The sequence below is a fragment of the Oryzias latipes genome, chromosome 7, assembly GCF_053564925.1.
Source record: "Oryzias latipes strain Hd-rR chromosome 7, Olatipes_Hd-rR_3.1".
Lineage (NCBI taxonomy): Eukaryota > Metazoa > Chordata > Actinopteri > Beloniformes > Adrianichthyidae > Oryzias > Oryzias latipes.
In genome coordinates, this window is record NC_136243.1 from 32616482 (window position 1) to 32634869 (window position 18388).

The 18388-nt window shown below is 41.8% G+C and overlaps 1 protein-coding gene across 1 annotated transcript in view; it reads left to right on the top strand.

The window, feature by feature from the left end:
* The first annotated feature begins 366 nt into the window (after positions 1-366).
* Positions 367-18388, top strand: part of arhgap4b (Rho GTPase activating protein 4b) — a 35155-nt gene continuing 17133 nt past the window's right edge. The window contains 4 exon segments of the mRNA XM_078949604.1: positions 367-543; positions 8184-8506; positions 15152-15323; positions 15391-15553. Coding sequence (XP_078805730.1) covers positions 8437-8506; positions 15152-15323; positions 15391-15553 — 405 coding nt within the window. The 5' untranslated portion in view covers positions 367-543; positions 8184-8436.

Below are 18388 nucleotides of genomic sequence, written 5' to 3' on the forward strand. Positions count from 1 at the left end.
TTTGGGGGGGGGGGGGGGGGATAAGAAAGCAACCACATCCTGCCCAAACAGACAGGAAGCAAAACCTTATTTCTGTGGTCAGAAAAGGATGCTGTTATGTGATGCGTTTGTACAGCGAATGATACAAGGTCATCATTTAGGAGCGAAAAACAGCAACGAGGAGGGGGGGGGGCATAGGAGGAGAGGGATGGATGGAGGGATGCTGGAGGAGAAAGACGGTGTATTCATAGCAGCAGCAGCTTTTATAGCCGCCTAGAGGAGAGAGCTGGAGGGGGCGTGGCTTGGGCCAGTGCTTCCTATGACCGAGAGGGAGGCGGTGGGAGGAGAGAGGCAGCTCTGGCATATAGCGCAGGTGGGGGGGGGGGGGGGGGGGGCTGTCTCTGAGCATGTGTGCGCGCGTCCCTCACACTGGAGCGAGTCAGCGAGAGGGAGTACAGAGCTGAGCGGAATCTGTCAGGTTCAAACCCCCCTCCTCGTGAGGCAAACGAGGGATGAGAGCGGAGGCGCAGACCCCAGGGAGACGCCGGAGGACCCCAAAGTGAGGTATGTGCGGCTGTCACGGCGGAAGCCAACCTGTGCCGTGCGTAAAGGGGCGCGCGCGCACGCGTGACTTCAGAGTCTTCCCACAGAGTTGAGCGTCTGAGACGGACACAGTTTTCACTTTGGGGACAGATGGAGCCAATGACTGTTGGAGTAGCAGTTATGTAATGCGTGTGCACCATCTCCAGGCTTGGCTCTCTGTCTGCTTCACGCGCTCGTGCGGCTGTCCTGGGGCTGTTTGTGTGGTCGTTGTGCGCAGCCCTGAGACCATATGTGCCGATTTTTGCAGCCACGCAACAATTCCATGTTGCCATTGCAGACACCTGCATGGCAGCATCCCTGTTGAGCTCTTTGTTTACAGAGCAACAACAACCTATGCAACCGTCCAGAGCAGCAAAGAGACTGCAACCTTTTTTGGAGCATTTTTCATCTTCCCTCAGGTTTGGACAAGTTGCACCTTTTTCTTTCTTATTTGTGTTTGACCACAAACAGTTCAGATGCATATTTCCGATGTATTGTCAAGATTGAACATAAGGTTTTTATCAAATAAGTTTGTGAAATGTTGAAGTTTGTAGCTTTTTCTAAAAGGAAAAAAAATGAAGTGGGGCTATTTTTTTTTCAAAGAATAGCCATCTCAGAAATGTCATCTTGCCTCTTTGAAATCATCTGTTGGCTTTCTCACAACTCTCAAGCATAGTGGCAGAGTGTTGATGAAATGGGCTCTTTTTGGAGAGACCAGATACGGAGTTGACCATAAACTTTTATGTTCCGTGCCTCCTGACTAGCAGAAACAAAACAATTCTTTTTTTTAGAGTCAATTACCGGAACCCCACCCCTTCACATATGGCGAAAGCTGCACATGTCCTCTGTAGATACCAAAATGAGATAATTCAGTAGTCTGCAGTGGCTTGGAGATATTCAGGTTTTCTACAGAGGACACATTTGCATTGCTGGCTCTATGGTCGGGTCAAATATTCGGGTTTGGTATAGTAAACTTGGTGATCCAGAGTAGTTGTTTCCTACGGAAATTGATGTTTCTCATTAACTCAGTGGCCTTGTGGAACAGTGACTGCCCTAAAACTGAAAGGTTGTACGTTGAGTCGTACCAAAGACTCGAGCAATGGGAGCCAATGCCTTCCTGCTTTACACTCAGCATGAAGGGGTTGGATTTGGGGGGGTTAAACCACCACACTATCGCAGAGCATTGCTGTGTCTGTGGCTCACCGCTCCCCCGGCGGATGGGTCAAATGTGGAAAAGAAATTTCACACACCTTTTGTGTGAGGCAACTGATGCGGCTTTAACTCTTGCTAATTGTATAATAAAGAATAACTTCAAGAATTATGCTCAGTTCAGTCAGAAAAATCATTCATCAGATCTGCTCCTCTTCCTCCTGCAGCGGTTTGCCTGTGAACTACGACACTGACTTTTAAGGCCTAACAGGAACTTCACTTTTTCCATTTTCCTCTGAATAAGAATGAGTGGTTGAAGCTCTTGCAACACTTGTTACTGTAAACTGCTCACCCAACTTTTTTTTGTTGTTTTTTTTATTTTTTTTATCACTGTATTTTAAGAAGGGAATAGTCTTTTTGCAGTTGAAAACATGGCTTCCTGTTTTGAAACACTTCAAAGAAGCTGCTAAGATGCAAAGCCGAAGAAGGCCTTGATAGGTTGGGGCCATTTTCAGGGCCTCTGCCTGCAGTCGTGCGTTTGTGCTTTCGTTCACTTAAACTGTGACATCCGGTAACTCAGCTGTGATTCAAGGTTTGGCAATATTTAGAAAAAAAGCAGATAAAGCACCCTTCAACCAACAGAATGCAGTTTCAGGCCTTTTTTGGGGGGTTGGGTTGCTCAAAGTGACTCATGTTCAGAGTAACTGTTTCTTTTGGCTGCAGTTGAACAGAAATGACTCATGTTTTAGAGCCAATGAAATTGCTTCTGTTGAACCTCTATTTTTGAAACGATGCAGATTTAGAATGCAGCATCCTGATGCTGGGATGGCAGGTGACAACATTTCTGACTTCACCTCTTTTTTTTGTCGACCAACATTTTTGAAAGTGTGCAACAGAGCTCCGCCGGCCTCTCCAGGAGAAACCCTCATTAGGTCTTCAGAGTCACCTCTAATGAAATCATTAGGCTCCCTTCCAAAGAACATGCCGCACATCTGTTCCCACAGGCTGCATTCCTCATACCCCACACTGGCGTCTCACTGGGGAAACTGACACCCTCCTCGTTCGGCCTCAGAGCTCAGATACTGGATCTGAAGCAACTTCGCCAAGAACGACTTTGATTATTTTGTCCCATTTATACAGCGATGCCAAATAGGATTATTTATTACCTGATTCTGCAAGTTGTCCTATTTGCAAATATATGATAGGTATATAAAGTTCATCATAGAAACAGTTTAACTGTGAGAGACAGAATGTAAATAAAAAAATCTAGGATTGTTTGATTTTTATTCAATTTACTTGTTAAATGAAGCAGAAAATAAGTATTTAGCTCAAACACAGAAGTAATAATTCTGTCCTTCACAGAGCTGTAACTTCTCTTTTTAGACGCTCTTCTATCCTCTACTTGTTATCTGTATCGTTACCTGTAAATGACGTTGAGAACGGTGAGAAAAACGGCACAGAGCTAAACAGAGGAATTGGTCAATGACTAAAATCCTGCAGAGCTCCAAAGGACCTCCTGCTTAAACCAGCACATGTCCAGACCCGTCTAAAGTCCTCCAGAGACCCCCTGAAAGATCCAGAGGAGGATTGGGAGAATCTTGTAGTCAGATGAGTACAACTCTTTGCCATGTATGGACGAGGAAGAGCGGCAAGTCACATACTAAGAAAACCCAACCCACTGTGAAGCATGGTGGTGGAAACGTCATGGTTTGGGGATGCCTTTGCCTATGTATGGTGGGAGTATTGTGGATGAAACATGTCTGGATCGCCTAGCAGGACAGGAATCCCAAACATATCGCCATGGCAACAAAGAAGCGGCTACATTACATTTTATACATTTATACAGCATTTAGGAGTGTTCTAGCCAGTCTCTTGACTTCAATCCCATAGAGAATCTGTGGAGGGACTTAACAGTCTGTGTTGTCCACCAAACATCAAAGCTCTTGAGAAGATCTCCATGGAAGAATGGACCAGAACAGCAGCTGCAGTGAATGCAAACCAGCTAAAGACCTACAGGAAATGTTTTAACCCACCAGAATCACATTGCAAAGGATTGAGTTGAACTTTTGTTATTGACCGAATGCTTTATTTTTTCGTTACAAAGAAACAGTTTAAATGCAAACAATGGGATTTCCTGGATTTTTTGTGTTCATTCTTTCTCTCACAGTAGTAGTTTATCTATGATGAACATGACAGACCGAACTCAGCTCTTTAAGTGGAACAACTTTGTGACACTAAAAGGATGCTGCTCTGTGGAACTGTAAAAGAACTGCTTTATCTTTTTTCATTGAAACATAGAGCTTTATGTGATAGAGTCTATGGAGCTTTCAACAGGTTGAATACAAATAACGGTGTAATAAAGTTACCATCGTTTCGTTTTCTGTTAATTGTTCATTTGGTGGGCTTGGTAGGCTTTTCCATCTGACCAGACAGGCTGGTTATGGTTATAAAACCCTTTTGTCTCAAGCTTTCTTTAGCTTAAATCTAAACGTTATGCAGCAGCTGCTCATTTGAGGGCAGCATTACCTCAATGGAGCTGTGAGCAGAACAAATGGCAAAGAAGAGAAAGTAAGTCCTTGCTGCACCGCATTCACCCACGTGGCACCTTCCTGTTCTTCCATTATTTGTGATTCTATGGATTATCGCTTTAATTTTCTACTTGTGATGCACATCATGCTCAACATGATTGCACAAGGAATCGATGGCTTCTGTGCGGTTGATCCTGCGACCTATGACCCCTGACTGTAGGCTTCAAAATGACCCAAATTTGGTCCTTCATTTTTTTTCAATTCTAGTTAAATAAATGTATTGAGACATGTTTGTAAATACAAACTGTTGACTGCAAATACAGCCGTGGTGGAGTGGTGCAGTGGTCGACCTCTGATCCCAAATTGCAAGTTTGGTTCCGGTTTTACCCACCCATCTGTTGAAGTGTTCTAAGGCAAGACGCTAAACTCTACACTACTGGTGGTTAGAGGTTAGCACCATTGTAAGGCGGTGGAGATGCCCTCAGCGTGTGAATGTGCGTGGGTGAACAGGACTGTCTCTGTGAAGCACTTTGGGACTTAAAGGTGGCGTGGAGTAACCCCGCCCCTCATTCCCCACCCTGTTGCTGAGAGCTTGGAGCAGGAAGCTTGTGGCCAACCCACCGTATTTTCTATCTTTTTCAAACCACTTTTTTTGTCTGCTCCTGATTCACAGCAATTTGAATAAAGAAAAACTCAGAAATGCAATTTTAAGCGAAAGTTTCCACATAGTATAGAGAAAAATGCCACAAGAGCATGTTTAAAACACTAAAAACTCAAATTTCATTGGAGTGGGTTTCTAAAAGCAAGGTAGAAAAGTACTGTATCAGTACACACCATTTAACTCTTACATTTGTAGTCCTGTCCTGTCTTGCATACATTTGTGTAGTCTTTCCTACTGCATTGTTATTAGCTTGTTTCTCTCCGGCCCGCCTGTCAGGGTGGTGAGTGTCATACCTGACTCTACCCTGACTCGTGTTTGCATCGCTGAACACCGAGCTGAAGCTTGGCCGAGGCGTACAGACCGGCATCAGATCGCTTTGACAGGAACGGGATGCCTAAATGCCTGTGTGTGCCCCATGCAATGGAAACATTAACCAATCTTCAGCTTTTCAGGAACTGAGCTTTTCTTAGCTGAAGGTTCCTGTAAGATCACAGCCCTTCTCCTGAACTGGGACTCAGGATTTAAAGACAGAAATCTGTCAAAAGCCAACAAATCTACAAGAATAGTAAGAATTGAAATGAAAAAAACGGACTGCCCAGAAATCCCCTTCCAGCGTCAGCACTTAAAAGTTTATACAATGGCCTAATTGTATCGTGGCACTGCATATACTTTATCCTGTCTTGTAATCAGTATGACATCCCTCCCTCATTAACCTTGACTTCAGCTGTGAAATCCTGATCCCTCATGACCTCCCTTTCTGCCTGACGTTCACTCCTCAAAACCTCTTTTCTTTCTCAGTCTTCTGCTGAGAAGCCTCCTCCATCCTTCTCAGATCATTTACATACATTTTGTTCGGCGCAGATTAAGGTCGCACTGATGAAAGCCCCCCTCCCCGAAGAGCCTTGTGGAGGTCTCAGAGTCCCATTTGTAGAAATCTCTCTTTGTTTATTAATAGTTCTTTTGCATTTACTCACGACTTCCATCTGAAACCGTCTCTGAAATGTGTCTGAAGCACATTCACGGTTTGCAGGGGAGGAAATGAGAGTTTCAGTTGCATACGCTTTGCCTCTGGTGTTTTGGAGCAGCGTGGAGTGACATAACTCAACAATTTTAGGCTGTTTTTTGTTTTTGTTTTTTTTATTTTCACGTCTCCTCTTCTTCATGTGATGCTGCACGCAGGGTTACAACAGGCTACACCAAGCCAGTTCTCTGTTGTAACCGTCACATTTTTTTGAAAGCCAAAAAGGACTGCTTGAGGCTAATGGAGAAACAGTTTCCAGTGAAAGCTGTGAGTAGAGCTGTGTTCTTCAGAGCTGTGAAACCTGTTGAGAAACTGACACCGGATGTGGGAAGTGAGGTTCATCTTAGCCTGCTTGCTTTGTTGAGAGTAAAAAAAAACCCAAAGACGTATAAATTTAGACTACGACAGCCTTTCAGCAATTTATTAAAGTTTGAAAATGGACCTTAGATGACCTCTCATGATGCATATTTCCCATAATGCATTGCAGGAACAGTCAGATCTGCTGACATACAGAAGCTTTGAAGGGCGGTGAAATTTTTTGCTTTGTTTTTGTCCTTCTTCCTGCTGTAACCTAAAGATATCCAAAAGTTTGAAGTCTCCAGAGTCATTTTAGACTAAAATCTGAATGATTCAAAGAAAAAAACATTGCACACACACACACACAAAAAACTGCTGTCTTGTATTTATTTCACGTAGAATTTCAGAACCTGCTCTAATTATGTTTTTTTTTCTGTCAGAGTGGGAGGTCCTCTATCTTTGCTTTCTGCTGCCATCTTTGTTTACAGATGTTCATTTATTGTCAATCTGAAGGCAACATTCAAATGCTGAACATCTTTTAGTGGCAGCAATTCAGCTGACTTTTCCACTCATTTTACATTAGTCCTTCTAACATTTGGTTATTTTTGTAATTAGTTGTTTTTTGTAAGTAAAACCCAGATTACTGGAATAATTGTGAGTTTTTGATTCATTAAGGTGCTTAATTTGCTCTTTTTTTTCTTTTATGTTATGTCAATTGACTGTATCTGAAAACTGGACTGAGTGACTCCTCCCTTCTTGGCATTCCAAAAGAAGTACCCGCTGACTCAAAGAAGCCAAAATCCTATAGACTTTTTAAAAAGAAATTCACATCTGTTACTCAGTTATTCTATTGGTCAGAATAACCATTCCTGATCTGATACCTTTTTAACATGTACTTGATAATCCTCCTTTTTTCTGTAGAGCAAGTTATTCAGGTTATAAACTGACCAATCAGATCCTTCAATAAAAGTAGGTGGAGTCTGCTGGCCCCTACGTTCAACGTTTGAAACATTTGATTGACAGATTCTCCTGACCCACTCTCAAATTAACGGGATGTGAACTTCCAACAAGCTCACTCCTTATTGGCGCAAGTGGTTACCATAGAAATGACTAATTACAGCTCAATTTCTGTCTCCAACATGGCGTGTTTACGTTGCAAAAAAAATGGCAACAGAAATTATTTCATTTTGTTATTTCATCATGGGTGACGTCACAATCACTCGGTCCAGTTCTCATACACAGTCAATGGATGAACACTGCTATACCACGCAGTAGAAATATATTCAGGACATTGTCATAATAGTTGGATGTTCAGACTTTTGTCTATGAGAGAACTGGAGGAGCATTCATCTAAAAACAAATATCTCAGTCAGATTTGGCAAAAATTTAGTGTCTTTAAGAAACGCTTAAAACCCAGTTAGCTGATTGCTATTTTTGAAATATAGTTGAGTGTCATCTGCATATAAGTGCTTCCTCTTCTACAGGATGCCGATAAAAGTGAGATATTTCTTGTGTCATAGGCTAGTGCATATGAATTTTACTGTACACTATCCCCTCAAAGTGTTACACAATGTGAGCGGCAACGCTGCAAACCAGCAAACAAACTGCTTTTTGGTGTCAGTCATTGCTGCCTCTTGCTGTGGTTTCTCAGGTTACAGTCAGTCAGTGGAGGCATTTCTCTGCTGCGTAACCTCGAGGTATAAAAAATGCCCTTTATTACTGCTGCTATTCATCACCTCTGCTCCTCCCATCCCCCTATCCTTCATCTTGCCTCTTCATCACTCTGCCCCCTTACTGTCCACTCTGCCCCCATCACACCGCTCCTCCTATTAAGCCTCCCTTCTCTGGTGTCACTGTTCCTTTCTGTCTTGTCTTCTTGCCCTCGTTTGTCCACTACTGCCCTCTTGTCATCATGTCAAACTCTAACAACTTTTTCCTCATCCTTCCTCCTCTCTTTGCTGCTCAGGTCACTTCCCTTATGAGCACTCAAACCTGGATCCCATCGCCTTCCATGGTGTAATCGATCTGTGTTACCTCCCCGTCGAGAGAAAACAGTCGACCCTGATGTCGATGCAGTTGTGAGGCGGCGAGACCAAGAGGTCAAGGGGTCAGAGATTACATCGAGCTGGGACTGAGAGCTTTCCAAAGCGAGGAACCGGGAGGCTGCGCGAGGACCCCGGTGCCTGGAAGGACGGTGTCATCGACTCAAGGGGTCAAAGATGATGACATCGCACGGAAAACTGAGGAGGGAGAAGGGGAGCCTGGCGGAGTATGACTCTCAGATGAAGGGTGAGCCGCTCCGTGTTTCATCACCACGTCTGTGGCCTTTATCTCGCTTCTCTTTGTGGATGCCTGGCTTCCTGCACGCATGGATGCATTTAAGGAAGCACATGCACACTGATGTGTGTGTGCCGCCGCTTTGGATGCAGATTGTGCATTTGGGTACATGCATGTAAATCCTCTCAGTGGGAGGCTGGATTCAACTCATTTGGGGCGCACGATTCTGCAGGACAGAAAGATGCGCGTCATGTGGCGTGTTTGGGTTCTGGAGCTGCTGCTCTCCGTACTGTACTACAGGGGTGTATTTATAGCTAGTATTAGTGATGCTGTCTTCTCGCATCCAGTCAGCCGGGGGCTGTGTACTCACACAAAGAAGGTGGTGGGGGGAATAGAGTAAAGAGGGGAATGATGGGGGGAAAAAAAGAAAAAGAGGGAGAGGTGAAAGAGCAAAGGGAAGGCGGAGTTACATAGTGTTTACATTGGCCTTTTCATATCAACGTGCTGACACGCTGCTCTATTGGTTTTGCTGCGTTTGCCTACAAGCTTGTGTAAATAAGATCACTTTATATGAGGTGGCAGAGAAGCAAAGGCTTCCCGATTTGTTTTTCCTGTATGTCAGGAAAATTCCGCTCTGCAAAAGCGGAATAGTAAAAAGATTCTTGTTGTAAGAAAAATTCCTTATTTTTCGTCTTTTCAAAAAGATAGTTTTGTAAAAGCAAATCAGCTTAATTTAAGAAAACATGTCTTAGTGACTATATCGTATTTTTCTTAAAATTGGCAGATTATTTGCGTATTCAAAGAAAATCTTTCACTTTTAAAGATGTATTTCTAGGGGGGCTGTTTTGCTGTTAAAAAATGTAAAAAAAAAATGTATTCTTCCAGAATAAAGTTTAAACGCAATTTTTTGATAATTTGGTGATGCATTTATTTGGGACTCTTGTGAAAACAAACATTGTGTTACAGCAGTCTGTTTTCTGACAGTTTAATCACATTTTATTACATGTAAAGTTGCTGATAACACATCTATTCTCTCTCCTATGTTTTAAGTTCAAAACTTTAAAGTTTATGAATAAAAAAATAGCAATGATTACGTTTATATCTTTTTTCCTAAAAATGTAAATATGCAACAAATTCTACATTTCACAGGACAGGATATACATTTTTTTGTGTGTGTCCTAAATAGTTTTGCCAGGTGGTCGTAGCCATAGTCATGACCGTTGTGTCTTTGGGGTTAAAGAGTTGACTCCGTGAGTTGAACCTCTGATGGCCGCTTTATCAGTAAGAACAGAAGCAGGGAACATGTATAGCATGAGGCAAAAATGATCAAACTGATTTTAGCTCATAAAGGATTATTAATTACACTATATAAATTGACTAAAACTCAGACAAATTTTCCTCCTTACAAAACGTCACCCTGGCAATGACTTAAAATATTACAAAAGACAAAACGCCTGAATAAAGCAGACAAAATAATTTGTCCAAATATAAATAGTGCGGTGTGGATATAACCTTCCTATATGGCGCCATCATTGGTCAAAGGGTAAAGTCCAGGGGCCTCATTTATAAAACTTTGCGTAGGATTTGCATCAGAAGTGGCGTATGGATGAAACATAGGACGTGCGTACGCACAGAAATATTCGGATTTATAAAACCGTGCGCACGCACATCCTACGCATCTTTCCCTTAATAAATCACAACCAACTCTAAATGCAGCGCAGCTTTTGCGGCTTCATGACACGCCCATAGTTGCTCATAAATAGTCCGTGAAACGCCTACAAATGAATATTTATTGATTGTGAAATCATGGCAAACACCGTGAGGAAATCAAAAAAACGTAACTTCACTCAATGTGAAGTAGAAGTTATCGTTGGCGAGGGGGAAAGATGAGAAAAGTGTTGTTTGGAGGGCACAGTGTGGGCATTACTAATGCCAAAAAGGCACGTGAGTGGCAAACGGTGGCAGACGCCGTAAATGCTGTAGCCTCACAACCTCGGACCGTGGCCGAAATAAAAAAGAAATGAAAGAAATGATCGGACATCAAAGTCGTTTGCCAGCAAGTCTTCTTGCTGTCTAAAGATTGTGCGTCATTACGCATTGTGATGGGGCATTTTATTTCCTTCCATTTAATTACATCTGACAAGCTACAGATGTTGGTAATAATTGACGTGGAAATGGGAAATTGTTCAGCGCTAATTTAATTTCTTGTTGCTTTCTAAATGGTTGAGACATACGCCATACATTGTTTTATCAAAAATAAAACAAACTGAAGGCAAATGCATGAATACCATAATTCCGTAGCTTATGAAGAAATATTTTACTATGAAAACAACTTTCCCCAGTGGACAATTAATATGTCCGTCTGTCTGTCTGTCTGTCTATCCATCCATCTGTCTGTCTAATTGCACCTATATCTGCTCCGCCAGACGGACACATTAACGAGAATATCAGTTTTGTACATTATTTCGTTCTGTTAACTATATTATTTATGAGGATGAATTGCACAACATGCCAATATTGCAGAACATGTTTCACCTTTCTTTCTGCAAATAAGTGTTCATTTGAATTTCTGTTGTATTTTTCGTTTGATTTTTTGTTTGTCTCACTGCTGATCGATCAAACGGGTGTTCGTGTAGCTGTTAATTGTAAGACTTGCTTTGGGAAGTCTTCATGTTATTTCTGAGAGGCAGGATTGTCATTTTCACTTTCACGTGTTTCTTCCATCTGCCGACAGTGTCGCCGTTTCTCATTTCACCCGTTTTTGTGCGTACGCCTGGGTCAGAGCTTGCGTGAAGGACCGCACATTTTCCTGTCAAGTTTGCTTTTTATAAATTTCAATTATTGCGTAGAGAGTGGCGTACGCCTTATTTTGTGCGTACGCCACGTTTGTAAATGAGGCCCCTGAACTTTTGTGAACTCTTTGGGGTCTGAGCTGACAAACGATCTAGCTTGAGCAAAATCCCAGCATGAAAATTGGTTCATACATTTTTGAACTTCAAGTATAGTAAAATATGATTGTTATGGGTTTATCACATGTCGGTACATGAGAACTGGAGTGAGTGAGTGTATCGTCAACCATAGAAACGGGTACTTCCTGTTTGGAGCAGCAGCAGCAGGGGAGAGGGGTCACTCGGTTCAGTTAATGTTTTATATTATTATATTCAATTTAAGAGGTTTTTATTTTTATTTACATCTGAAGACATACTCTGACCGTAAAATGCTTTAGCAGGAGTGGCGTAACATTCACACATATGTGGATGGACCAGGTTAGAGATCTGGTAGCAACACTCATATGTAGTCAGTGGTTTATCACTGGAGTGGAGGCCATTCCTTTGATTGTTTGGATTGAAATCCATGTTAATAATATGTTTTTCTTACAATGGAGGACATCTATAAATGAAAATTAAGCTGAAAATTGTATTTCTGAGCATTTTTTTTTTTCAAATTGTTGTGAATCAGGAGGAGATGAAAAAATGCTGTTTGAAAAGGGTGCATTTGTGACGTAGACGATACGGTGGGTTGGCCACAAGCTTCCTGCTCCGAGCTTTCAGCAATGGGGGGCGGGGTTGCTCCACATCATAAGTCCCGCCCACAACTCTGAGGTGAATTTCCAATGAACTGCATCCGCTCAGCAGAAACTGTCCTGGAAAACGACAGTTTTTTATTTTAATTCAGACTAAAAACGGCATAATCATATTTAAAAGAGCACTGGGAACCCTTTTCTAATAGTTTAAAAGATGATCCGAGTAGGACTTTAAGGTTCTGATGGTAAATGTCTGTAGAACCTCTTTTAAAGAAGGCAGAATTTATTTTTTCTTGGGATTCAAATCAACAGTGTGTTCTCATCTGACGTTAATATTTTGTTGATTTAAATGTCACACAGAAGGAAAAAAAAAGATCCACATGGGATAAAGCGTAAACAATGTTTGTGTTTATTGTTGGGTTGCTAATTTACCGCAGTATCCAAACCTAATCCCTCATCTGTTAATAAGGTCAAATGCTTTAATCCAGTGGGGGAGGTTTTGTTCAGAGGAAACCATGTGTGTTAACTTAACACAGATTCAGATTTACAGTTTGTGAACGGGTTATTCTTTTTACCCGAATCGTAGGCGTTTGCACACAAGATCTATGAGATGAATAAAAGGTTTTTTACAGGTCGATCCGTCAAACAAAAGGTTATGTAAAATCCTGCAGAACGGAGGTAGAGGCGCCACTGCATCAAGAAGAAATTCACACAAATCCAGATGCACGACTCCAATGCAGGCTTTAATATATTTAATAGAGTCTGACTTTATTGCTTCCAAACTGACCTGATGCTCAGAATTATTTGTTAAATTTCATAGTGAGAATTAAAAACAGATTAGAAAATGCAGAATAGAAAAAAACTAACAAATTCACCTCTAATTTTAGAGAAAATTATCTTGTAGAGGCGAATAAATGAGAGGCAAACAGTTATATTACCATCCAATTATGTTCTCTGTTTGACGATCCGTGACCGTTGGATCATGCATGACCCATTCACATTCTGACATTTCTTATCATGAAACCAAAAATGTCACACAATTCAGAACCATAATCTCAACACATGGCTCTGATCTCCATTTACAGATAAAGGTTTTCTGTGTAAAATTTGCAAATAAGCTACAGAATTCTGCCGCACAAAAAAGCTGTAAAATTCCCAGTATTCTGAACATCTAAGGCTGCTGTCTTTCAGAATAAGATGCAGCTCGGAGCTGCAGAAATGTCAGCGGTCTGATCGCTTTGGTCCACCTGCTGCACACATCAGTTTTCAGGAGGCGTCTCTGCAACAGCGAGCAGTTTGTGCGTCTCAGCATCAGCAGCATTTCTTTGGTGAACAATAACAAACAGCAATGCATCTCACTGCTTCTGACAGCCGCTTTGCATTTTCTGAGCTTTCCCTTCAGCTTTACATGAATCAAAGTGCTTCTACATGCAGCTCCAGGTACAGGAAGGCAGTCAGGTGTCACCTGGTGTGATTGTTGTTGAAAGTTACTCCCTCTGTTCATTATACTCACAGTTAGACTGCACCAAATCTAAATTATTTTAAGAATTTTGCAGAAAACAAATTTCAGGGAGTTTGAAAATATTTTTTTTGGCATCTCAGTTTTCCCAAAAAGGGGTACTTTCCTTCGGTTTGTTTTATTTTTAAGAAAATGGAAACTTCAAATAGTTTCAACAGCAGCTTCTTTTAGGTCTTAAGTGATCAGGGAGCAAAGTGGAAGTCCTGCTGTTTCTTTGTTTGGGCCTCCACCTCCTTATTTTATTTATTATTATTTTTTGTCAAATGTTATTTGAACTTGCAGTTCACCTGAAGGTCAAAAGGCCACCTCAAGGGACGTCATGAAAATGGAACGTACCATTGTCGTATGTGTATTGTGAAGTATTCGTGAGGATAATGTCAGTTTCACGCACTACAACCTCAAAATTTTGTGCGGGCCACCTGTACAGGTCCAGGTTTGTCTATTTTTCACCTGCAGACACCCCGTATCCACCTGTAAGGGCGGTTGTGACTAAGGCACTAAATGAGCCAAGATTTCCCACTTAGCAGAGTTCTGGTGAACATTCAGAGGAAGTGAACTGTCTGAAGTAACAAGAAGGCCGACGTGAATGTGGCGTGTAATGTTGAATCGCATCAGGGTTTACTTGCAAGTTAACATCTGCAGTAGGATCCCCCCCCGCATGGGTTTCAGGTGTGTGCAGTGTTTGAGTCTGGCCCAGGACTCGTGAAATCACATTCTGTCTGCTCGAGTACTTTCAAATGGAAAATCCTCGCACTTTCTCAACAGCAACGAGGTTAAAATACTCGAGATTGTCTTTGGCTCATCGGCGAGATGCTGCTTTTAGAACGCTAATAAAAAATGCATGATATGAATGTGGTGCAACCACCCGCAGACCAAAATAAACACCATTATTGGATAGTTTTGCCTCGTGCTGTATTCAGGTTTTTAAAAAAATGGCTCTGAGTCCCACAAACAACTGAGTTCCCTTTAAGTTTTTATGGCTGCAGGTAGAATAGTTGAAATTCTGAACCTCTCCTGAGTTTTTCTTTAATTTTAACACACAACACACTCAGTTTTGTGATACAAGTTGAAGAAAATCCCACAAATTGTGCATGTAGCTGTTTGTTTCTCTGCCGCTTGTCTTCTTTTTGTTTAGTTTCTCAACCCTTTATTCCTGACTCCATCAAGCTACAGATCTCTTCAAATATGTATGTAAATATATATACTGTTTTTTTCTAACAAAGACATCACAGAAAATCCACATCTTTGTGCATTTTATCTTGTAGCAAAGCAGCTAGAAGTAATTTTAGAATTTTTTAAATAAGTTTTACTATTTAACATTACATTTTTCTAAAAACAAAAATCTTTCCCAGACTGAAAAGGGTTTTTAAGATTCTGTATAAATGTATGGATCTCTTTTTAGCAGCAGACAGACTGAATATTTCAATATTTCATGTGATGGCTAAGGGGTAAGAAAACCTCCTGCCTACAGAGCGGATCTGTGGCGTAAACCCGGTTCCTGTCGGCGCCTTATTTGTCTGTGTTTGCATGCATCAGCGTATCTGTTTGTTTTTATGAATATGCATTTATGAAAATAGCTATTCTCCCCTGATTGTTTGTCTGTCTGTCATGTCAGATCTGCGCGCCCAGCTGACAGATCAAGTAAAGATTCTGGACTCCCAAGTGGAGGTAAAACAGCAGCAGCTTTCGGACCTTTCGGAGTTCCTCCGGCGCCGAGGCGACATAGAGGCCGAGTACGCGCGGGCCCTCGACAAACTCACGGAGAGGTTCACGCACAAGACTAAAAAGTAAGCTGGTGGTGTGTGTGTCCCCGGTCTGCCTCTCCGTGCCGTCATATCAGGTGTGATCCTGCAGGAAGGAGCAATGGGGTCAGTCGGTGTGTCAAGTCTGGTCGGTTCTGCTGACTCAGACGCGCCTGGAGAGCCGGGAACACGCAGCGCTGGGGGACACCTGCTGCAACACGCTCACTCAGAGGCTCGCACACAGCACGGAGGACACACACCGTCTGCACAAGCGGGTGAGTGCGCGCTCAGTCGCGTCTAGTTCAAGTGAGGCTGCAAGAGTCTCCCTGCTTTTATTGTGAAACAATCACAGCCATACAAACAATAGATCATCTCTGACTCCGCCCACCACATTCTGCTAAATTCACTCCCCCAACCAATGTTCTGAACACAGGGATTGGGCGGGGCAAAGTGAAGATTGACGCTCTGCTGGGTCCATCAGTCAAAAAACCATGCCTCTTAATTTTCGTATTTGAGCTTTAAAATGATGAAAAACAAGTGATTTACACCCTCTTACTGAGTGATTCACTCAGTTTTGAAGATGTTTGTGGTTTACGTGTTTAGAAAAAACACAAAGGTTTGTTGCAGCAACATCAGGAACAGTTCTTTAGAGTTGGAAATGATGGTGCTGCGGTTCAAATCTTGATATGAAGACAGTTTTCTTCAGAGCATGTTTTGGTTTGCTGCAAACCTTGTGCAGTTGCCATGGCAGCAATTTGGAGGCGGTGGAGTCATCAACGTTTTTCTTGTGGTCTGTGGCTTTTTGATATAAGTTTTCCCTAAATGACAAACAGGGTTTAAATGTTTCAATTTATGTTTTAGAAATTCTTTTTTTTTTTTTTGTAACATTTAAAAGTCTTCAATAAAGCCTCAAATGCTTTTGCTTAAGATTATTTTTACAGATTACAAACAGTCCAGCTTCTTGGTACCAAAGATGAGCATATCCTGAGCGCCAAATCATAAATATTCTCAGAAAGTGCACAGTGTGGGATTGGTAAAACTGCAGGTTGTCTAAATTGACTCACAGGAACTTGTACAGTTAAAAACGAGCAGAATCTTAATTAGGCCACATGCGTTGTTTTTAAAGCAGCTAAAAGGTTTTGGTTCAACGCCAAGAACATCTAGGTCCTTTCAACATCACTCTCAGCTCCACATCAAACAACGCAAATGTGGCCAATCAGAGCCCAACTTCACAGACCGTCAAGAAAAACATCCTAGAGGATGAAGCAAGCTTCATCTCTCTTTTTTTGTAGGAGGATTGTCTTTGCTCTGCCTCTTTTTTCTGTTCTGATAAATGGTATTTAATACTTGAAAACATTTAAAATATATGTGACGGTACAGGTGCAGCAACCTAAGGTATTTAGGTATAAAGGACTGAAGGAGCCAAAACTATGAATATAATATAATAAAAATAGATGTTTGTACTGTTGGCTGTATATGAGAACTAGACTGAGTGACCCCTCCCCCTTGGCGCTCCAAACAGGAAGTACCCGCTGACTCCAAGAAGCCAAAATCCCAAAGACCTCTACAGAGAAATAAACAGCTTTTACTCGGTCATTCTATTGGTCAGAATAGCTATTCTTACTCTGATTTCGTGTTGCCCCTAGTGGTAGGGGTGTGGCCTTCCAACAAACTCACTCCTGATTGGTGAGAGTGGTTGCCATAGAAACAAAGCTACTGGTTACTGCCGACATCTGGTTCCAACATGGGGGTGTCCGCATCGCGAGGAAATAGTGTCTGACTTGACTTCATTTGGTTGGAGCTGGGAGTAAACCACTTCCTGTTGATGACGTCACGCTCAGTCACTCCAGTTCTCTGCTACATTCAGTGGTTAGAACGTTATTCTAGAACAGAAGAACTGAATGGAAAATAACAAAACCTCAAGACTTGCAGCATGAACCAACACATAATACAATATAATACTTGCAGCCTAACATGATACTTCCCTGAAGCAGAACAGCTGTGGTACGGTGGTCCCTTGCTATACTGCGGTTAACCTTTCGCTGATTCACTGTTTTTTTTTTTTTAGTTCAATTTAGCATGCCATTTTGTTTACAGCGTATTGTGGTCTACATCCTGGTTGGCTGTAGACTTTTATCAATCAAGCTCCTCTGTGTTGTGTCTCCTGTGCAGAACTTGTTCAGTTTACCAAGCTAAAATAAATCATAGATCTTGAGATCTTTCATTCTGCAAAATCTGGACCTTTTTTTTTTAACGAAAGTCCTTTGAGAGTTTGAACAAGACAGAAAAGTGTGAAAATGTTCATTACTGTCTGAGAAAAATGCATAAACAGTGTAGTGATGGGTTTAACGCCTTTACACATCTAGAATAATGTCAAAAATAAAAAAGACTTCTTTTCAGATTTCACTTATCGCGGTTTATTTTTTAGAGTGTAAATCTGGCGATAGACGAGGTAAAACTGTACGTACGTCGAATACAAAGTAGTTTGTTGCAGTTTGGTAAAACTTTACGAACCACAATAACGATCCCTTAAAGATACTGAATGTTGGAGTGTGAGAGTTTGGGAGTTATTAAACGATCAACAGATAGGAATTTTCCCAGATCTTCATAGCACATTCAACTCTCAGTGGTTTCCATTTGAGGGGAGGGTAGATTAAGATGCCCCCGGGGGTTCCATCCGGGCTTTAAGCCCTGTTTCCCCCACATGTGCTGTGGTGACACATCAAATCAACGAGGACTTAATGTTGTGAGACCTCAAACCTCATAGAATTGGTCTCCTTTAGGTCGATTCGAGGGGGGGGGGGGGGGGGGCATTTGTCTTGCAATTAATTACGGTACTGTGTTTGTCATTGTATAGATCTTCTTCATTCAGATAATTTCTTTATTTTTTCTTAAACAGCAAACCCTTAAACCAGGCCTCGCTGAAGATGTTTAAATGTTGCAAGCTGCAAAAGTTGGAAGTGCAGCCTTGTTGGATTGCAGACAGCAGTGCGTGCTTTGAATGATCTGATTTGGATCTGCTCCCTTTTTTCTGAGGCTGCAGATCAAAACCACTTGGGTTGAGTTTTAGCTGATAAAAATCGTTTTAAGCTCCAACCATTTTTTTCCTT